Raw genomic sequence first — 20,553 nt, 5'->3', positions numbered from 1 at the left:
AAAAGGTTCTCCCACTAGGGATCCAATGAAAATAAATTTTTGTTTAAAAAAAGGAGATGCAAGGGAGTCGGGTGGTAGCGCAGTGGGTTAAGCACAGGTGGCACAAAGCACAAGGACTGGCATAAGGATCCCAGTTTGAGCCCCTGACTCCCCACCTGCAGGGGGGTCGTTTCATGAGCAGTAAAGCCTGTCTGCAGGTGTCTTATCTTTCTCTCCCCCTCTCTGTCTTCCCCTTTTCTCTCTATTTCTCTCTGTCCTATCCAACAACGATGGCATTAACAATAACAACAATAATAAGTACAACAATAAAACAACAAGGGCAACAAAAGGGAATAAATAAATATTTAAAAAAAGATGCAAATGGGAGTTTGCCAAGAATAGCTGATACTCAGCTCCAGAAATACAGGATGAATGGAAAAAAACATTCAAATGTTTGTTTGTTTACTGCTCTATACTTTAACTTCATTCTGTGTCCTAGTATAAATAAGTATGTATATATGTTCTGTAATCTACAGTTTGTAATAGTTAACCAGTGCACTTGAGAAAGATACTCGCTGTGTTTTTCGGTAACTTCTAACCATTTCCTTTGCCTAGGAGCCAACAACAAATAACCCCTCACATTTTTTTGGTGCTGGAATCTAAGATAGAAATTGTAAGTTGAACCATTGTTAGTATTGTTTTGACAATGCTTATTGAGCAAAATAGTTAAGAAAATAGAACTTCTTAAATAAAAAGTTTAATGAAAAGATGGTAGAATGGTGGTTATGCTAAGAAAATTTTACCAATGGGGGCAGGTGGTAGTTTACCTGGGTAAGTGCAAGGACCCATGCAAGGACCAGGGTTCAAGCCCCACTTCCCACCTGCAGTGGGGATGCTTCACAAGTGGCAAAGCAGGTCTCCAGGTGTCTATCTTTCTCTCTCCTTCTCTATCTCCCCTCCCTCTCAATTTCTCTCTGTTTTAGTGAATAAAATAAAAAGGAAAAAAATGGCTGCCAGAAGTGGTGGATTTGTAGTGTTAGCACCGAGCCCCAATGACTAGAGGCAAATAAATAAATAAATAAAATTACCAACTAAAATTTGTGTAAGGGACTGTTCTTGGATGGAATTATTCTACAACTCAAATACGCCATTTTCCCAATTTTACTATAAGGGATGTCAAATGTTTAAGCCCATGGACGAATTAAAAAAAAATTCATTTATAAAAAGGAAACACTGACAAAAACCATAGGATAAGAGTGGTACAACAAGTCCTTACATTTTCTTGCCGGACATTCCCATCCTCTTTGCTTCCCAGAACTTGAACTGTGTGTCATATCGGTATTCCTCAAAGTGCAGTCCCCAGACTAGCAGTAGCAGATTCACTTGGGAACTTGAGAAAATACAAATTCCCCTGCTATACTACAGACCTACTGAATCAGATACTGGGCCAGAAACACTACATTCTGTGTTTGAACAAGTTCTCCAAGTGATTTTGACACCTACTAAAGTTTAGGAACCATTGCTATATACTATGGTGGACAGCACTGTTCCCTCAGACTGGACTACAATCATGGCAGTTCTTAATGTAGTGCTGCAAACAGTAGATACTTGATCTTTTGATTTGAGAATATAGGTATATTTTGTCAGAAGCAACAGCAACTGTGAGACATTATCTATCTTGTAAAAGAATTTGTGGGAAAAAAACTATCTTTTCTTTTTTTTTTACTTTCTCTGTTTTATACCACAGCTGCTTGGAAAGCTTGTACAATCAAAGCCCATAAAATATGGACCAACAATAGGATAAAGATGTGGAACCAATGGAATATGTTTCGGTATTTTTCTGGGACATGAGTAATGGGCCATAGCAATTTTCTTCTGCATCTCATAATGTGAATGGAAGGGTGGAAACCCTTAAGCCTCATTTTTAAGGAGAAACTTCATAGCTGGAAAGTCTTATTACTGTTATATAAATATAATGGTCTTGATAGGACTTTTAGTTGAAGATGAGTGACTCTGGTTACCAAGACCTTTGAAAGGTTGATTTATTCTAGTGTAAATATTTATCTAAGAACAGAGTCCCTTTTAATCCCCACCATACCTATAAAGTATAGACTTTCCACATTTAGCAACTTTGATTATTTTGTGGGCATGTGACTAGTACTTAGAGTACTTAGTTTAGATTGTGTCTCTCCTAAGGCATCTTATTACTTTTTAAAGATTTGTTCCTTGGTTTGGGGAGGCAGTATAATGATTATATAAAAACACTTGGGAGTTGGGCGGTAGCGCATTGGGTTAAGCACAGGTGGTGCAAAATGCAAGGACCAGCATAAGGATCCCAGTTCGAGCCCCTGTCTCCCCACCTGCAGGGCAGTCGCTTCACCGGTGAAGCAGGTCTGCAGGTGTCTATCTTTCTCTCCCCCTCTCTGTCTTCCCCTCCTCTCTCCATTTCTCTCTGTTCTAACAGTGACGACATCAATAATGACAACAGTAATAACTACAACAATAAAAAAGGGCAACAAAAGGGAATAAATAAATATTAAAGAAAAAACACTTTCATGCCAGAAGCACCAAAGGTGCTAGGTTCAATTCCTAACATCATCATAAGCTAGAGCTGAGCAATGCTTTGGTTAAAAAAAAAAAGTAGGGAGTTGGGCGGTAGCGCAGTGGGTTAAGCACACATGGCACAAAGCACAAGGACCGTTGGAAGGATCCTGGTTCGAGCCCCCAACTCCCCACCTGCAGGGGAGTCGTTTCACAGGCGGTGAAACAGGTCTGTAGCTGTCTGTCTTTCTCTCCTCCTCTCTGTCTTATCGTTCTCTCTCCATTTCTCTAGGTCCTATCAAACAACAACAATATCAATAACAACAACAATAATAACTATAACAATAAAAACAACAAGGGCAACAAAAGGGAATAAATAAATATTAAAAAAACAAAAAAAAGTAAATATTTCTTCCTTAAGAAGGGATGGGATTGTGGTTAAGGAAGGAGTCGGAGTACTGCTCCAACATAATGTGGTTGAGGGGTCAAAGCTATGACTCAGCACAGACAAGTCCTGTACTCCACCACCTCCCCACCTACTCCTAAAGCATCTTTAGGGGTGCTAACAGTAAAATCACCATGAAAGGGGCTTCAGTGGAGACATAAGATTAGGGGAACATGGAGAAATAGTTGGGACATAGAGGAATCTAGGCAGACAGAGACAACTGCCTTTTTTTTTTTTTATGATTATTTGGTCTTCAAATTGTCAGTTGCTGTATTGGAAGTCAAAAAGTGATGTTTTCTTTTTGTGTTATGGTACTGTTCAATAATATTTTAAATTGTGTAATCACTTGGTTGTCATCATATGTGGAATCAAAGGACATTCATTTCTTTCTTTTTTTTTTTTGACACCTGCAGATCTGCTTCACCGCCTGTGAAGCATCTCCCCTGCAGGTGGGGAGCTGGGGGATCGAACCGGGATCCTTACTCTAGTCCTTGTGTTTTGCGCCACGTGCTCTTAACCTGTTGCGCTACCGCCTGACTCCCAGGACGTTCATATTTTATCACTTCTTTTAAAAATAATATATTTATTTTAATGAGAGAAATTGAGAGAAAGGTAGAGAGACAGAGAGACATACAGACATCCCGGAAGCACTACTCCGATCTGAGTGCTGGGGATTGAACCTCAAGAGCCTCAGTATCATGAAAGCCTTTGCCTGACTATTATGCTGTCTCCCCAGCCCTCTGTACCATTTCTATTTTCTTTTTCCCTCCCTCCCTTCCTTCCTTCCTTCCTTCCTTCCTTCCTCCCTCCCTCCCTCCCTCCCCTGTCCCTTTCTCCCTTTCTTTTATACCTTCTAATCTTTATTAGATAGGACAGAAAGAAATTAAGAGAGGATGGAGAGATAGAGGGTGAGAAAGATAGACACCTCCAGACCTGCTTCACTACTTGTGACACGCCCCCCCCCAATAGATGGGGAGTGGGGCTCTAACACAGGTCCGGGTACTTGGTAATATATGCGTTTAACTGGGTGCACCACCACCAGCCTGTCTGCCCCTTCCCCCCAGCATTCCTAACTTACCTTCTGCTGGTATTTTCCTTTCAGACCACCTAGGGCTCCTCCTTGGTATGTATTATATAGTTATCATTTCCTGTTTTAGAACTATGGTATCCATTGTTTGTAAAAAGTGGTGCTGGTCCCAAGTGTGGTTAGCTAAATCAGACACACAGGTCAGACTAAACAGAAGCTAGTGGAGACTGGTGGTGGGTATCTATAAGTCATCTGGCCAACATATTAGGAAGATTAGTATCTTTCCTGGACTAGGTGTTCTGCAGTGTTCAGGGTTAAATAATAGTGGGCACAAGAGAGATGACAAGAGCACAGTCTGCCTATCCCTTAGCAAAGCTTGGGCATTCTTGGCTGGGGGAGAGTGGACATTGTACCTGTTCACATCACAGTGTCAGGATATTATTTTTCATTTTTTGAATTTATTTAAAAATATTTTATTTATTTATTAGATAGAGACAGAAACTGAGGTGGAAGGGGGAGATAGAGAGGGATAAAGACAGACACCTGCTGCACTACTTGACCACTCATCAAGTTTTCCCTCTGCAGGTGAGGACTGGGGGCTTGAACTCAGGTTCTTGTGCATAGTAGCTGTTAGCTTAATTAGGTACACCACTGTCCAGCCACTGAGGGCCTTCTTGTAAAGCCCTTTGGTACTAGAGATGGTTTCAGTGACGATGTTGGCAGTGGTGGTGATAATGAATATGGAACCAAGCTTGGCACTTGTAGCATCTTCCTTTCTTGCCTTTTCAGAGATCAAGATTTCTAAATTGAGGTGTCAGTAGTGTTCCTTCGGGAGACTCCAGAATTTCTAGGGGAGAATCTGTTTTCATGTCTTTTTCATTTTTTTTCCAGGCACCCATACTCTGTGACTTCTGGTCCTTTTGCTAACTTTAAGATTGGAAGTGTGAGGCATCTTCACGTCTCTCCTGCTGACTTCTGATCTGCACATCTTCTCTTCATCTACTTCATCTACTGCCTTTTTTAAGGGCTCAAAACTTTGTAAATTGAAATGTGAAAAGATCTGGCACCCATTTTCTTTTTTCTTTTTCTTTTTTCCCACCACCAGAACTCCATATCCCATCCCCTCCCCTGATAGCTTTCCTATTCTTTTCATTTTTTATTTATTTTAATTTATTCCCTTTTGTTAACCTTGTTATTTTATTGTTGTTTCTATTGATGTTGTTGTCATTGGGTAGGAGAGAGAGAAATGGAGAGAGGAGGGGAAGACAGGGCAGAGAAAGACATCTGCAGACCTGCTTCACCACTTGTGAAGTGACTCCCCTACATGTGGGGGAGCCGGGGACTCCAACTGGGATCCTTATGTCGGTCCTTGCGCTTTGTGCCACCTGTGCTTGCTTTCCTATTTATCACTATTTCCTACTCTTTATCTTGGTTTGGGGAGGTAGTATAATGATTATATAAAAACACTTTTATGCCGGAGTATGAATGGACCAAGGGACATTATGGAGTGCAGAAGGTGGAAGGTCTGGCTTCTGTAATTGCTTCCCCACTGAACATGGGTGTTGACAGGTCCATCCATACTCCCAGCCTGTCTCTCTCTTTCCCTAGTGGGGTGGGGCTCTGGGGAAGCAGAGCTCCAGGACATATTGGTGGGGTTGTCTGCCCAGGGAAGTCCAGTTGGCATCACAGTAGCATCTGAACCTGGTGGCTGAAAGAAGAACCACTTTCTTTTTTGACTGACACAACTAATGTTTTATTCCTTACCACTATGGTGAGCAGCCTGGTTTGTCTGGGATAATTATTATTCCCCTTTCATGCTCAAGAATATCTTGGTTTGGAGGAAGCACTATGTGGTCACCCCAATTAAGTCTGTGTGGCCTTTGAGGAGAAGATTCCATATAGCTAAATTGTAATAAAGGAAGACATTTTTATCTTTTTGGTTTTTTTTTCCCCCTGGGAAACATTCTTTTGTTTTTATATAGTCTAGTGTTAGTATACCAAAATGTAATTTAAAAAATTCAAAATATGTGCAAAGTTTTAGTCAAGAGATAAGAGTAAATCTTGTTTATATTTTGTTAATCTAAGGGAGAAAGTCAGTAGGTTTCCTTTGCATGAAGTAATCTAGGGCGTGCTAGATACCAAGTGTCTAGTTTTTCTTCTGTTTCCTACTTTAACTGAAAAACGAAAGATCATTTGAAAAGTATCTAGAAAGTCACCTGAATATAACTTCTCTCAATTATACATCTAAATATAACTTAGCCAATCAGAAAGCTAGAAAAACCTCAAAGCCATACTTTGACCATTTTTTTTTTTTGTCATCACTGGTGCTTTACCACTCTTGATTTTTTCAGATAGAGACAGAGGGAGGGAGAGATACCACACTAACAAAATGCTTTCCAGTGCAGTAGAGGCCAGGCTAGAATCTGGCTAGTACACATGGCAAAATAGGCACACTATCCTGGTGAGCTATTTTGCAGGCCTTTATTTTTTTGTTACCAGGGTTCTCGCTGGGACTCAGTGCTTGCATGATGATGCATCTGCTGCACCTAGTGGACAGAGAAATCGAGAGAGAAGAGTAGATAGATAGGGAGAAAGATAGACACCTGCAGTATTTGTTTCACTGCTTGTGAAGCTTCCCCCCTGCAGCTGAGGAGCAGGGGCTTAACCCTAGGACCTTGTGCTTGGTAATGTGTGTGCTTAACCAGATGCCACTATTCAACCTCTTATTTACTTATTTTTTTAATGTAATACTGGGGGATGTGCCCAGGGCCTTGTTAGCCAATATGTGATGCTGTCAAATGACCTCCTGACTCAATTTTTTTTTTTTTTTTTTTGCCATCAGGGCTTTGTTGGGGCTTTTTGTCTGTGTTATTCCACTGTTCTCAGTGAAGCCTCTCCCTTCCCCTCCTCCCCTTTACCCCACCACAGAGGTGAAAGATTGAGTGAAAAAAGGGTGAGGACAGACACCAGAAGCATAAGGAGCCTAATAAGGAATAGCACTATAGTGATTGTCTTTCTCCTACCAATAAGCCCTCTAAGCCGTGCAGATAGAAAAACGAGAGTTAAAAGAAAAGTGCACGAAACTTGCTGTAAGAAAAAATATTCTTTTATTTAAATAAATAAAAACATGTTTAGATGTTAACCGTGATGAGTTGTACTTTAGAATGTGACAGAGTTCTCCCAAGTTTTTCTTTCTTTTTTATTTTTTAAGGTTTAATAATTTATAATTTATCTGCTGGCTCTTCACTTCATAACTTCATCAGTTTTTCTGACCTGTGGATAAAAAGAGCATCAAGTTAGTATTGCTTTGACAGCAAGTTAAAACTATTTATTTAGGGGCCGGGCGGTAGCGCACCTGGTTGAGCGCACATATCGCAATGCACAAGGACCCAGGTTCGAGCTCCTGGCCCCCACCTGCAGGAGGAAAGCTTTGCAAGTGGTAAAACAGGCTTGCAGGTATCTTTCTGTTTCTTTCTGTCTCTGTCTCCCCTTCCTCTCATTTTCTGTCTTTATCCAATAAATAAAGATAATAAAAAAATTAAAAAAATATTTAGTGAGAGAATTTGGAGCCCAGCTCTCCCACAACATGTGCAGTTCGAGGGATAGAGCCTCACACACACCAAGTCATCCTAGGGTCTACTCTCAGCTGCTGATAGTAATTATTCAAGTTTAAAAAGCACTTACTTTCTATGAGAGAGTTTCACATGAAAAGAGAACCCAGAACACTACTCCAGCACATGGAATTCTGGGGGTGGGGTGGGGTTGAACCTTTTTTTCCTTTTTTTAGACATAAGCTCAATGTGTGTTAGTAGCATTTCAGGCAGAATGCTAGACAACTGTTTCTCCAGAGACCGATTTAATGCCACTAGTACTTCCCCTGCATTCATGACAGGACCTTTCTTACTCCATGAGATGCTGTCTGATTCACATATTGTTTAATAAGTCAGGAAATAGGTTTTGGCTACCTTTTTAAGGTTTGCCTATGAGGTTAAGATTTAGAATGTAATAGTGATGCTGGTTTCCACTGCTGCTCTCATATGTTAACTATGAACATGTAACTATGAACATAGTTGAAATATGTTAACTAAAAATATGACTGTCTTGTGGCCCAGGAAGAGTACAGTGGGTGGAGTGCCCAGCTTGCAAGCATGAAATCCTGAGTTTGGTGCCCAGTATCACACATGTCAGAGTGATGCTTTCGTTCTTTCTTCCTCTAATAAGTATGTTTTTAAAAAAAAATTTTAAATTTATTTTTATTTTGTATTTATTTTCCCTTCTGTTGCCCTTATTGTTTTAACATTGTTGTAGTTATTGATGTCATTGTTGCTGGATAGGACAGAGAGAAATGGAGAGAGGAGGGGAAGACAGAGAGGGGGAGAGAAAGACAGATACCTGCAGACCTGCTTCACCGCCTGTGAAGCGACTCCCCTGCAGGCGGGGAGCCCGGGGCTTGAACCAGGATCCTTCCACTGGTCCTTGCGCTTCGCACCACATGTGCTTAACCAGCTGTGCCACCGCCTGACTCCCAATAAGTATGTTTTTTAAAGTTAGTCTTATCCCAGAGAGGTGGCTCATCATGAGTTGGAGCCCAGGTTTGAGCCCTGGCAGCACATGGGAGGTGTTATGGAGCTGGGGGAAGCTCTAGTACCCTGGTGTCTCTCCCTGTCTCTGTCTCTGTCTGAATAAAAATGTTGGCCCATCAGTGGTGAAGTTACATGTGTGTGTGTGGACCCTGAATCGGGAAAAATGACCTCAAAAACAAAAAAAATATCTTACCTTTTCTCCAGTATTTATCATTGCTAGGAAATTTGTCATCCATAGTCTCTTTTTTAATGTCCCTCAGGTCACTGTAGGAGTTGACCAAAAGGAGAAAGTTAGTTGGAAACTAGAGAATTAGCCTCGTTATCCAGTTCCCCTGCACCTTCCCTTCCCGGTGTATATGTGGTAGGCAACCATATCGATGAGTCCTTTAGCTTTTGGATGTACTCTTCAAGCTTGTTTGAGAATTTTGCTTTATGATTTTTTAAAAGATGTTGGGGATTGAACCCAGAACCTCACACACACACTGTTCCTGAGCTACTTCCCTGGATCAACTGAAAAAAAAATTTCAAGGGATTGGGTGTTGGTTCATCCTGAAGTGGACGCTTTACAAGCGGTGAAGCAGGTCTACAGGTGTAGATCTCTCCCCGTCTTCCTGTCCTCTCTCGATTTCTCTCTGTCCTATCCAACGATGACAGCAATAACAACAACAATAATAATAAACCACCACGATAAACAACAAGGGCAACAAAAGGGAAAAAATAGCCTCCAGGAGCAGGCACTGAGCCCTAGCAATAACCCTTGAGGAAAAAAAAAAGTACACAGAGCACATGAGTAAAACTCTTAAAATTTATAGTTAGGAATCAGGTGGCATTTGCACATTTTACCATCCATGAGGGCCAGGGTTCAAGTCCCTGGTTCCCACTTGTAGGGGTGTGTGTTGGGGGTGGTGGTGAGAAAGCTTCATGCATGATGGAACAGTGTTGCAGCTGTCTTTTAAAAAAATTCTTTATTGGGGAATTAAGGTTTACTGTCAATAGTAAAATGCAATATTTTGTACAAGTGTAACATTCCCCAGTTTTCCACATAACAATTCAACCTCCATTTCTATCATGTTCCAGGACCTGAACCATCCTCTCCCATCCCAAAGTGCAGGTGTCTTTCCCTTTATTTTCTCTTTATTTCCTCTTTATTTCTGTCTCTATGAAAAAACAACAAAACAAAACAAAAAACAAGCAAAAACCAGCCACCAGGAAACAGTGCTAGAGTCATGCAGGCACCTTGATGATCAAAACAAACAAGTTAAAGTTTAGGTGTCTTCCCTGCCAATGACCATCTAGCTCTAAGAACTAGATTTAGAGGTATTCTGACCTCTATTCCAGTAATTTTTCAAAGAGGATTTATCTTACCTTTCACAAACCAGCATTTTTGGAGCAAATGTCTTAAGAACAAATGAAGGACAATGATGTAAGTTATCTGGAAAGGAAGAAGTGACAGTAAGTACTTGGCCATTTTTATATTGTTGCGGAAAAGGCTAGCTGGCTGCAAATTTTGAGTCTCCCATAGTTGCTGGGAAACAACTGCTCTGCCAGGAATGACAGTTTCACCTCCCTTTCATTTCGGTGTGATCACATGATTGATTTTCACTAACAGAATGTGAATGGAAGGAAGCATTTTCTTCTGGGGTGAGTGGATGGTTCCCAGCTGCCTCTTCTCTATCCTTTCAGTGACAGCTTGGGAAGCCAGGTGTGGAAGGTGATAGTCACAAGATGAAAAGAGCTTGTGCAGTTGAGTCATCACCGCCATTAAATACTTGCACTGGGACTGTGTACAGGGAAGCTTTCTCCATGCTAAACAGTGATATTAACACTATTTGGATGCTATCTCTTCAAGGAGTTTGTATGGCTCCAACACAGACATACATCTTTAGCTAATGCTAATTCACCTTACAAGGTAGGTACTACTCCTTTTAAAGAGGTGGAAGATGTGTTTGAGAAGTAATTTCCCTTAGGCCAGAGCATAGAGTTGAATCTAGGTCAGAATGAAAAGCTAGCGAGGTCTCCATGCTGTATCTTTGAAAAAAAAAAAAAAAAAAAAAGGATAGGATGAATGCTAACATTTCAGATTCAGTAATTTTTTTTTTCTACAGGAGGTGACTGGGTATTGTTAAGAATCTCTGAACTACTGTAAGTGAATTTATATCTTATGTAAACTTCTTTTTATTGATTGCCTTTCCTGAGGTGGAAGAAATTCTCCAGATTTTGTGGGAACATCGAGATTTAGTTGTTCAGGCCTCCAGTTTACACTAACTATGAAAGATTGGGGTTCAGCCCTTCCTTTATGACTGTTAACTGTTTCACACATGCTCACCTATGTTCCAGGCATCATGGTCAGGAACCTCACTGGTAGTATTAGTAGATTGTTCATTCAGTTCTGAGCTTGGAGGAGTAACCTTTGGGAGATTAAATGGCTCTGAAACCAAGCAGATCAGAAGTTATACAATCAGAAGTAGAAACTTTGTTTTCCTCTATTTTGGTTAAGTCTTCCATAATTATGAAGGGCAGTGGCAGGGCAATAGAACCTGATACCACTTACCAACCCCACAAACAAAATACTCACCATCATCTACAGCAGTTCTGTTGACACAATTAGCCTCATGTTCCTTGAGTCTTTTGATTGGAACCACATGACAAGCATTGTATTTGCAGTTAGCCATCTTTTTAGCTATCTTTGGATTTTTCTAAAAGGAAAAAGTTATTAAACGGCTAGTAGATTTCACCTGTATTCTACTCTCCATTCTGTTCTGTAAATGCTGAAGAAATAACATGTTCCAACATTAAGAACTGCCAGGTGTGGGGCTAGGCAGTGCATATCTAGTTATGTGCTCATTTTATAGTGCACAAGGACCAAGGTTCCAGCCCCTGGTCCCCGCCTGCAGGGGGAAAGCTTTGTAAGTGGTGAAGCAGGGCTGCAGGTGTCTGTCTGTCTCCCTCTCCTTATCCCCCCCACTCAAATTTTCTTTGTCTCTATCCAGTAACTACACACACACACACACACACACACACACTTGGGGCTCAGTGCTGGCACTACAAATCCACTGCTCCTGGTGGCCACTTTTTTCCGTTTTATTAATAGGACAGAGAAATTGAGAGAGGAGGGGTGTTATAGAAGGAGAGACAAAGACAGACATCTGTAGACCTGCTTCAGTGCTTGTTAAGTGACACCCTGCAGGTGGGGTGTGAAGGCTCAAACCCAGATCCTTGCTCTTATTACTATGTGTGCTTAACCAGATGTGCCATCACCTGGACCCAATATATATATTTAAAGACTGCTAAGTGCTGGGAGATAGAGCTCTCACGTTACCATGTGCGAGGACTTGGGTTCAAGTCTCCAGCCACCACATGGGAACACCACAAAAAAGGGAAGATTCACAAGCAGTGGAGCAGTTCTGCAGTGTCTCTCCTCCTCTTACCCACTATCTCTTCCTACATTTGGAAAAAAAAGAAAACAAAGGATCTACTGGGAGCTGTGCAACCACACAGTCATAAAGCCCCAGGGAATCCCTGGCAGCAGCCACAATAACAAAACCAAATTTCTGCTTGTTCTTTTCAAAGTTTTTGACTTAAACTTTTAAAAAAATTCATTTACAAAATGGAAATATTGATAAGACCATAGGGTAAGAGGAGTACAACTATACAGACTTCTCACCACCTCTGTATAAGTTTTTGACTTTCTATATATTCTCAGCTTATTTTCCTCCCTCCAGTGACATAACAGTAATCCATAAAATTTACCTTTTTACATGATGCCAGGTGGTACTGTAATCTGCTGGCTGGCATCCTGTGGTTTGGGTCATAAGGACATACTTCTAAAACTTCTGGATCCATGAGGCCTAATGGCAGGAATCAGGGGTTGACAAAGAAAAATTTGACATTAAAGTTATATGTTCTTTTTTTGGTTGATAGAGAAATTGAGAGGGAAGAGAGAGCTATAGAGGGAGAGAGAGAGAAACACCTGCACTGTTTCACTGCTCGTGAAACTTCCACTTCTGCAGGTGGGGACCAGGAACTTGCACAGAGGCTCTTGTGCATGTGTGTTCAACTGGACCCCTAGATAGACTTTAAAAAGATTTATTTATTGATTTGTTTATTTTGAGAGAAAGAGACAGGAACACTGCTCAGTTATGGCATAAAGTGGCACTAGGAATTGAATCTGTGGCTTCTGGGTTTTAGACATGTAAGTTCTGTGCTCTGATAAACTGAGTTGATATATAGGCCTACAGCCAGGAAGTCTTGATATAGGCTTATGTCCTTTTCTCAGGAGAGTGTAATTTATGTATTTATTTTCCCCTCCCAAATCTTACCATGAAAATTTTGCATAAGTAAAAATAGCATAGTTGGTTAGATGACAGGACAAATACATCACACATATGCCTCAAAGACCAAAAATTAACCGTTTATATAATTTGTCTAGGTTTTATAAAAATTTTCTTTCTTTCCTCTAATAGAGTATCAAATAGATAGGTTCCTTAGAAAATTCACAGCACTAGGGTAAGACAAAGCTGAATACCATAACCTTGAGAATTAAAAAAAGCAGGACCCAGACAACTGGTTTCTGTATTATTCAACATTGTTACCTTCCACCTCTTCTCCAAGTTTATTTAAATTAAAGTTTTTTTCTAGAAAGGGATGCTACCTGCAGGTCAGCATAGTCACTTTTGGGGAGAGGGGATAGGAAGAATGAATAGTAGTACCAATTCAAGCTCAAGCTACTTTATAACTATATGAGAATTCTAGTCTGAAAACTGTCCAAAGTTGTCAGTATTAGCTTTTAAAGACTCCTAGAACCAAAAATAAACTATCTCAAAGCTGTTATATTTTAGTGCCAATAGGTGGTCTACTTTCTCTTATGGCTAGCTATCTTTAGTTTTCATAGCAGACATTCATTTCAAGGACTCTCAAGTTCCCAGGCAACATCTACAGTTGAGTTTTTGTGAAGCAGAGACAGTCTAGTCTAATAGGGGGAAAAAGATCAAGGCAGACTGGTATAAGCAGTAAAGGATAGAAAAGTACCTAGAATAGCTCATTTGAATTATGCTTTACATCATGCCTAGGGCACAGACAAAGGGCACTGAGACAATGTTAAATGTCAACTTTTCCTGAGGGCATTTAAGTAATTAAGCTCAGGGATTTAGATTCTGTTATATTTCAGGAACACAAGCTAGAGTGGTTCTTTAAAGCTTACACTGCATGTTACTGATAATATCAGAGCCATGAGCAGTTGGTATGAAGTGAATTTGGTCTGTGGGAAATAAAGATTGCAGTATAACTCAATATTGTATTCATTTGTCTTTAGAGTCTTAGAAATGATGGAAAAATAACTTTAGTATACAGTTGGGATCTTTTGATAACACAATCTCTTATTCCAATCATAAATCTAGGAGAGTATGAAGTCTGATCAAACCAATAAAGATGGGGTTAATAAGGAGTGCTTCAAATTGGCTACCTTGAATCATCTAATTATTGATAGTTGAATATTCCAAGTAGGGAGATCTGGATTATACTCTAGGTCATTTGGTTTAATACTTACTAGATGTGGCAAGAGTATTTCAAACTTGGCATGTAACTGTAGTCTATAGGCACTTGAGACCTACCTTATACTTGAACAGTATCTCTCAAGAGTCCAAAGGGAATTGTCATGTGAAGAGGAAGACAGTCTGTAAGGCAAACAGTGAAATTTGAGGAAAGTAAAGGTACAGTACCTTTCAATCAAGTGATGTGGATCAGTTAGTTTTTCAAGCTATTCACTCTCCTCACTCTCACCATATGTTCTATGGCTTCTCCGAGGTTTGGAAGTTATTGATGTCATAGATAGATCTTGGAGAGGTGGGTCTCAATCCTGGCATATGAGAAAAGCTCAAGTAGTTTTAAAGTGACAGACCTTTTGGCACTTCTTCAGCACTAATGGGTTAGAATCTTCGCAAGCAGGGTCTGGATAACTGTGCCTTTAAGTGAGTTCCACAGCGGGTTCTGATATGTATCCAAGGTAACTCAACCCTTCTCTGGAGTAGTTAAACTACCTTCAGAAGGATCCCTCTAATTTCCAAGAGAAATTACCCCATTATCTTTCTGATGAAGTTCCTCTAAAGATTTTCAGTTAGTATAATTAGTCCCTTCTTTCAAAATGCTTTTTTTTTTTCAATTCATGGGGTACAAAATAGAATTCCACAGAAAATAACACAAGTTTACTACATATTGGAAAAAAAAAAAACCCTGACATTTCTAAGCCAAGGTAACAAGTCTTGAGCCAAGTACCCTTTTACATCAGATCACTTAACTGCTTCCATAATTGAGTGTGTATGTGTGGGGGGTGCCACCATTTTATAGACTAGGAAACCCATATCAGTGATGTGTTATGTCAAATGACAGCTAGTACATGTTTGGGTATATTATTTGAGGTAATACATGTAAAGTACTTAAAAGTAGCTGCTACATAAGTCAATACCCAGGCTATCACTTTACACACAACAGCTCCATGATAAATGAACTGTTACCAGCCCATTTTTATTCAATAGGTAGGAAAATTGGGTCACAGTTGCTAACTGATTTGGGATCTAAAATTCTAGCTATCTTACTTCAGAACCCAAGCTCTTACTCTGTAAGTCATAGTTCTCAACTGTATTTGAACCTAAAATTCTGTCAAAAAAAAAAAAAGCTTTTCTCTGTGTCAAATACAGACAAATATTTCCAGCTCCAGAAATCTTACAGTTCAGCTAGTAATTTCAGTAAGTTCAGCTAGGGTGACAGTATACTATGAAATGGATAGTTGAAGGTGGAATCTAATTTAGATGTAAAGTATGTAGCATAGAATAAGTACTGTAGAAGTGTAGCATGGAGTGCACTTGAGAAAGATCCTGAAGACTAATTGGGGTTTGGGTCAGTAGTAGGGAAAGCATGCAGAAGTGAGGGCAGAAAGGCAGAAATGACTGTAGCATATTTACAGTAGGCTGAGAACTTAGTCCCCACTAGACTGGGAAATGTATATTTAGGAGACAACAGGAAACAAGTCTGGAAAGCCCTCAGCTAAATTTTCAGTAGGTAGGAAAATAAGGAAGAGCCAGTAGAACTATACTAACCTCTAGGATATTGGCTGTGCTACCGCTCAGGTTCATGGAGGTTGATGTCTTACTGCCTGCTCTTTATTCCATCCTATCAAGGTAAAAAACCAATGGCAACCCTGCACTACTCCTTAGCAGAACCTGGGAGGGTTCTTTGATGACAGCAGGTGATTATAATTCTCCATACCAATAACACCATATGCCAGACCATAGTTTTCTAAGGGTACCACCCAGTCAATGAACTGGAAGGCAGATTGTATTTTCCAAAAATGTAAAGTATCCCTTAGATAATGTTGAAATTTTTATGTGTTAAGCATTTTCCATCTTCTTGTTTTTTTAAACACACACACATTTTCTTGGAGGAAAACATATATTAAACTCCTTAAATAGTAGTACTAATCAGCTTTCCCTTCTACCCCAGGATTTATTGGGATGATGTGAAAACCCTGGGTATGGAAAGTGGGAATAGTTGAAAATTGGGGTGGGGCGGGGTAATTGCAAAGGAGTGGTAATTGAAAAGAGGTAGATAGGAAAACAATTCTGTTTTGGTTTAAAATTTTCCCAAGGACCTTTTGCTTTGTTCCATGGGAAAAACTTGAAATTGAGTTGAGCCTTGGTTGAAATGGCAAGACTATTTTAATGCTAAAATTCATCTGGTCTTCTGAGATTTAAAGTTTATTATTAATTCCCCCTTGTTAATATCAGTTAACAGTTTTAATGCTAAAATTTATCTGGGCCTCAAAGATTTAAAGCTTATTATTAATTTCCTCTTGTGAACCACAGTTAATTTATTCTTTGTGGGGCCTGTTTCCCCCTTAAGTCTTAATAATTCAATAATCAGCATATCTGTTGAATAACTACTGTGTCAAGGAAGTACTTTTTTTTAGATCAGTGTTTTCTTAGTATTTATCTAACGAGGCATTTGTACCCAAGAGGTCCTACAGTACTAATAGCTATAGGCTTTTAGTCCCATTGCAGACCTCCCAGTGCTGAAGCTCAAAGGATAGGATTGATCTCAGTTCCTGAAGCACCACTAAGAACTCTTGAAGCCCTTGCTCCCCACATGTAGGGGGTCTGCTTCAAGAGGGTGAAACAGGTCTGCAGGTGTCGGTCTTTCTCTCCCTCCCCGCCCCTCTCTCCTATCTAAAACAAACAAATTCTTGTAGTAGCTGTGGTTCTCAAACTTGAGAATGCATTGGCATCACCTGGAAGGTTTTATAAACCAGAGCTCTGGGCCCTACTGCAGAATTTTAAAGTAGGCCAGGCATGGGGCCTGATAATTTTTCCAGTAAGTTTCTTGGTGATGCTCATCCTGCTGGAGTACACTTTGAGAGTTACTGGAGAGAGTATTGTGAATGAGATAAAGGCAGATTAGATATAATTCATGCCATTAAGGAGCCTGTAGTGTAGTATGGGAAGGTAAGACATATGCTTAAAAATATAACTAGGATACAGTATTATATTCAATATATGACACTGAATGGGGTAGTTGGAAGGAGTTAGGATTTGATCTGGGACCTAAAAGATGTATGGACCTGGGCAGGGAGAGATAGCATAGTGGTTACACAAAAAGACTTTCATGCCTGAGGCTCCAAAGTTCCAGTTTTAATCTCCTTCACCACCATAAGTCAGAACTATGCAGTGCTTTGGTAAAAAAAAAAAAAGTGGGGGCCAGGTGCACATGGCACAAAGTGCAAGGACCAGCATAAGGATCCCAGTTTGAGCCCCTGGCTTCCCACCTGCAGGGGGTTGCTTCACAAGCGGTGAAGCAGGTCTGCAGGTGTCTGTCTCTCCCCCTCTCTTTCTTTCCCTCCTCTCTCCATTTCTCTCTGTCCTATCCAACAACAACAGTAATAACAAGAATAATATTAACAACAATAGTGATAAACAACAAGGGCAACAAAAGGAAAAAAAAAAGCCTCCAGGAGCAGTGTAGTGCAGGCACTGAGCCCCAGAAATAATCCTGGAGGCAAAAAAAGGTATGGGTTTAAGGTCTGGTAAAGAATGATGCTGGTGTGGTCCAGGAGGTGGCATAGTGGTAAAGTTTTGAACTCTCAAGCATGAGGTCCCAAGTTGGATCCCAAGCCCCACATATGCCAGAGTGATGTCTGGTCCTTTTTCTGCTCCTGTCTTTCTCATAAATAAATAAATAAATTTCTTTTTAAAAAAAGAATGATGCTGGTATCTCTAATTTATCTCTATTGATCTATGAGAGGGAAAATATAAACGTGATTAGGAATAGGGTGGTAGACACTTATTTGTTTTTTTTTTTTTAACATTCCCCAGATTCCCATTTAGCAATACAACCCCCACTATTTCATTCATCATTTTTCATGGACCTGTATTCTCCCCAGGTAGACACTTATTTGTATGGTGTAGACCCTTGTATAGGACATTAGTGGAAGAGTAAGGCTAAAAAGGTTGGTGCCAGACTGAAGAGTTATAAGTCTGTTCCTTTGTCTACCTTCACTCATTTCTCAGTTTTGCCAAAAAATGCTGCATAGAGAGAAAGAGGAAGTCTCCCCTGCTGAGTGTGCAAGAGGAAGCAGAAGATTCTGAGGGCCTGTAAGCCATAATGACTGTCTTACCCATGAGCCAATTACAGAGGCAACAGGAAGACCAGCACACCAACCAGCCTGGGTCCCTCTGCTGAGAGGGTGTCACCACCCAAGCTGAAAGTGTTTGGGGGAGATCGGACTCTGCTGTTTGGGCGCTCCTCTTTCTCTGTGGCCATCATGTCGCTAACCTCTGCCTACCAGCATAAATTAGCAGAGAAGCTCACGATCTTGAATGACCGGGGCCAGGGGGTTCTCATCCGTATGTATAACATCAAGAAGGTAAGCATGAGCAAGTGCTTTTTGATTGCGGCAATGCTACTGTGACCGAGGACCTGAGGCCTGTAGGTCTAGTGGTGGACTCCGCCCTTTTCCCAGCTGGTTAAACTAGCCTTCAGTCAATCCAATTTTGTAGTCTAGCCAATATGGGACATGGAATGGGAGGCTTCTTTTCAAGGCTTCCCCTTTCTGAGTACGACTCCTGGCCTAACAGCAGTGGCTGCTTTTGCCAGCTGAGGGTAGAGAGAGGGTAGAGGTGGGAGTGGGAAATAATTGTATTCTGAGTCAACTAAAATGATGTCTGTATTCTGGGTCTTATGAGTTATTGTTGGTCACCCTATATTCTGAAGATACTAAGAGTTGGGTGAAATTTAAGAGAATTCCCTTAAAGGGGGAGAAAAAAAGATGTGATATCTAGATTAAAAAAAAATGGTAGGCACTTTCTGAAGCAGTTCATACTGTGATTGTGTGTGTGATTAGCATAGTAACTGGAACTGGGAGATGCTGGAGCAAGAGCTAGACTAAGGGCTGGACTTGGGACAGTAAAGATAAAGACGGGCAGAGAGAAAGCAAGTGAGATGAGCGGACTTCTGTGTATTTTGCAATAGAACAACTCACCTGGAATGTTGTTCCTTTGTTCTCAAGTCTCCTGTAAATGCTCTTGGGATGAGATAATTGTATCATGGCTGTAACTGTGACATTGAGTCTCCCATGAAGTCTAATTCTTGAGCAGCTGCTTCTCTCACTCTTTCCGGGTTTCAGTAGATGGGTGGGGAGAGGGCTTCCTCTTTGTACTGGGCCTAAGCAGACAGTAAGCTACAAGACGAAATGCCCACATCATCTAGCTCTTCTGATGGTTGATTTAGTGTCTTGGAATTTGTTCCTGACCTACTCCTATGCTTTTGTAATTAATTCTCAGATTCCTTTTCACTAAGAGAGATTGTGAGAATGAATGATTCAGAGGTTCACAATCACAAAGATATATTTCTGGAGAAAGGGTTGAAATACAGTGTGATTTGTTTATGCAGACTTGTTCAGACCCCAAATCCAAGCCATCTTTCTTACTGGAAAAGTCCATGGAGTCGTCTCTTAAGTACATCAACAAGAAATTCCCCAACATAGATGTCCGAAACAGCACGGTGAGAAATCAGATATCCACTTCCCCCTGCTTTTATTTTAATTAATCAATCAGTTAATTAATTATTTTAAAGTTTCTCTAGACTCAGCTGCATAGTTTCAGGTTACTGTAGTTTTAAAAATTCTGAAATATAGTGGGATTCTTTCAGGGTGAATTGGAGTAAAATGCTGCACCTTTCTTTATTGATTGATTTATTTATATTTCTTTTTTTTATATTTTTTTTTATTCCCTTTTGTTGCCCTTGTTGTTTTTTATTGTTGTAGTTATTATTGTTGTTGTTGGATAGGACAGAGAGAAATGGAGAGAGGGAGGGGAAGACAGAGAGGAGGAGAGAAAGATAGACACCTGCAGACCTGCTTCACTGCCTGTGAAGCGACTCCCCTGCAGGTGGGGAGCTGGGGTTCGAACCGGGATCCTTATGCTGGTCCTTGTGCTTTGCGCCACCTGCGCTTAGCCCGCTGCACTACAGCCTGACTCCCTTTATATTTCTTTCTTTCTTCATATGAGAACATTTTACTCTTTAGAAAAGGACATATGTCTTCTAGTTTCTCTTTTTCACTCAGTGATTCCATGCTAACTGTCTTAGACTTACATGTCTAGTGGCAGATCCTATTGTTCTTCTCTCTTCAGAAATGTTAACTAAATTCCTTACCATCTTCCCTGTAGCATCTTCTCACTTTTTCATCCACCTCAGATGTAGAATGTCCTCTTCAGTGGTTTGGAACTATTTCAGTTTCCTGTCAGTGTGTTTCAGCCCACTTTAAGAATGTTTTAGGTGCGGGGCCAGGTGGTGGTGCACTTGGTTGTTAAGCACACACATTATAGTGTACAAGGACCCAGGTTCAAGCCCCTGGTCCCCACCTGCAGGGGGAAAGCTTCATGAATGGTAAAGTAGGGCTGCAGGTGTCAATCTGTCTCTTTCCCTTTCTATCT

The 20,553-nt window shown here is 40.5% G+C and overlaps 2 protein-coding genes across 3 annotated transcripts in view; one reads left to right on the top strand and one right to left on the bottom strand.

The window, feature by feature from the left end:
- LOC103109256 (gametocyte-specific factor 1-like) overlaps window positions 1-14,249 on the bottom strand; it is a 28,033-nt gene extending 13,784 nt beyond the window's left edge. Inside the window, exons 1-6 of the mRNA XM_007518300.2 lie at window positions 14,185-14,249; window positions 12,326-12,423; window positions 11,151-11,271; window positions 10,902-11,003; window positions 9,941-10,007; window positions 8,769-8,839 (exon numbers count right to left, since the gene is read on the bottom strand). Coding sequence (XP_007518362.1) covers window positions 8,769-8,839; window positions 9,941-10,007; window positions 10,902-11,003; window positions 11,151-11,271; window positions 12,326-12,418 — 454 coding nt within the window. The 5' untranslated portion in view covers window positions 12,419-12,423; window positions 14,185-14,249. The remainder of the gene's footprint in view (window positions 1-8,768; window positions 8,840-9,940; window positions 10,008-10,901; window positions 11,004-11,150; window positions 11,272-12,325; window positions 12,424-14,184) is intronic.
- A 3,882-nt stretch (window positions 14,250-18,131) lies between these two features.
- Window positions 18,132-20,553, top strand: part of NCKAP1L (NCK associated protein 1 like) — a 53,900-nt gene continuing 51,478 nt past the window's right edge. The window contains exons 1-2 of one of the 2 annotated variants that reach the window (XM_060195200.1): window positions 18,132-18,485; window positions 19,511-19,621. In XM_060195200.1, coding sequence (XP_060051183.1) covers window positions 18,384-18,485; window positions 19,511-19,621 — 213 coding nt within the window. In that variant the 5' untranslated portion in view covers window positions 18,132-18,383. The remainder of the gene's footprint in view (window positions 18,486-19,510; window positions 19,622-20,553) is intronic. The other variant, XM_007518137.2, reaches the window with a different exon arrangement.

This window comes from Erinaceus europaeus, chromosome 7, assembly GCF_950295315.1.
Source record: "Erinaceus europaeus chromosome 7, mEriEur2.1, whole genome shotgun sequence".
NCBI lineage: Eukaryota > Metazoa > Chordata > Mammalia > Eulipotyphla > Erinaceidae > Erinaceus > Erinaceus europaeus.
Note: the sequence above shows the minus strand (reverse complement) of the source record. Positions and strands in the feature narration are given on the sequence as shown.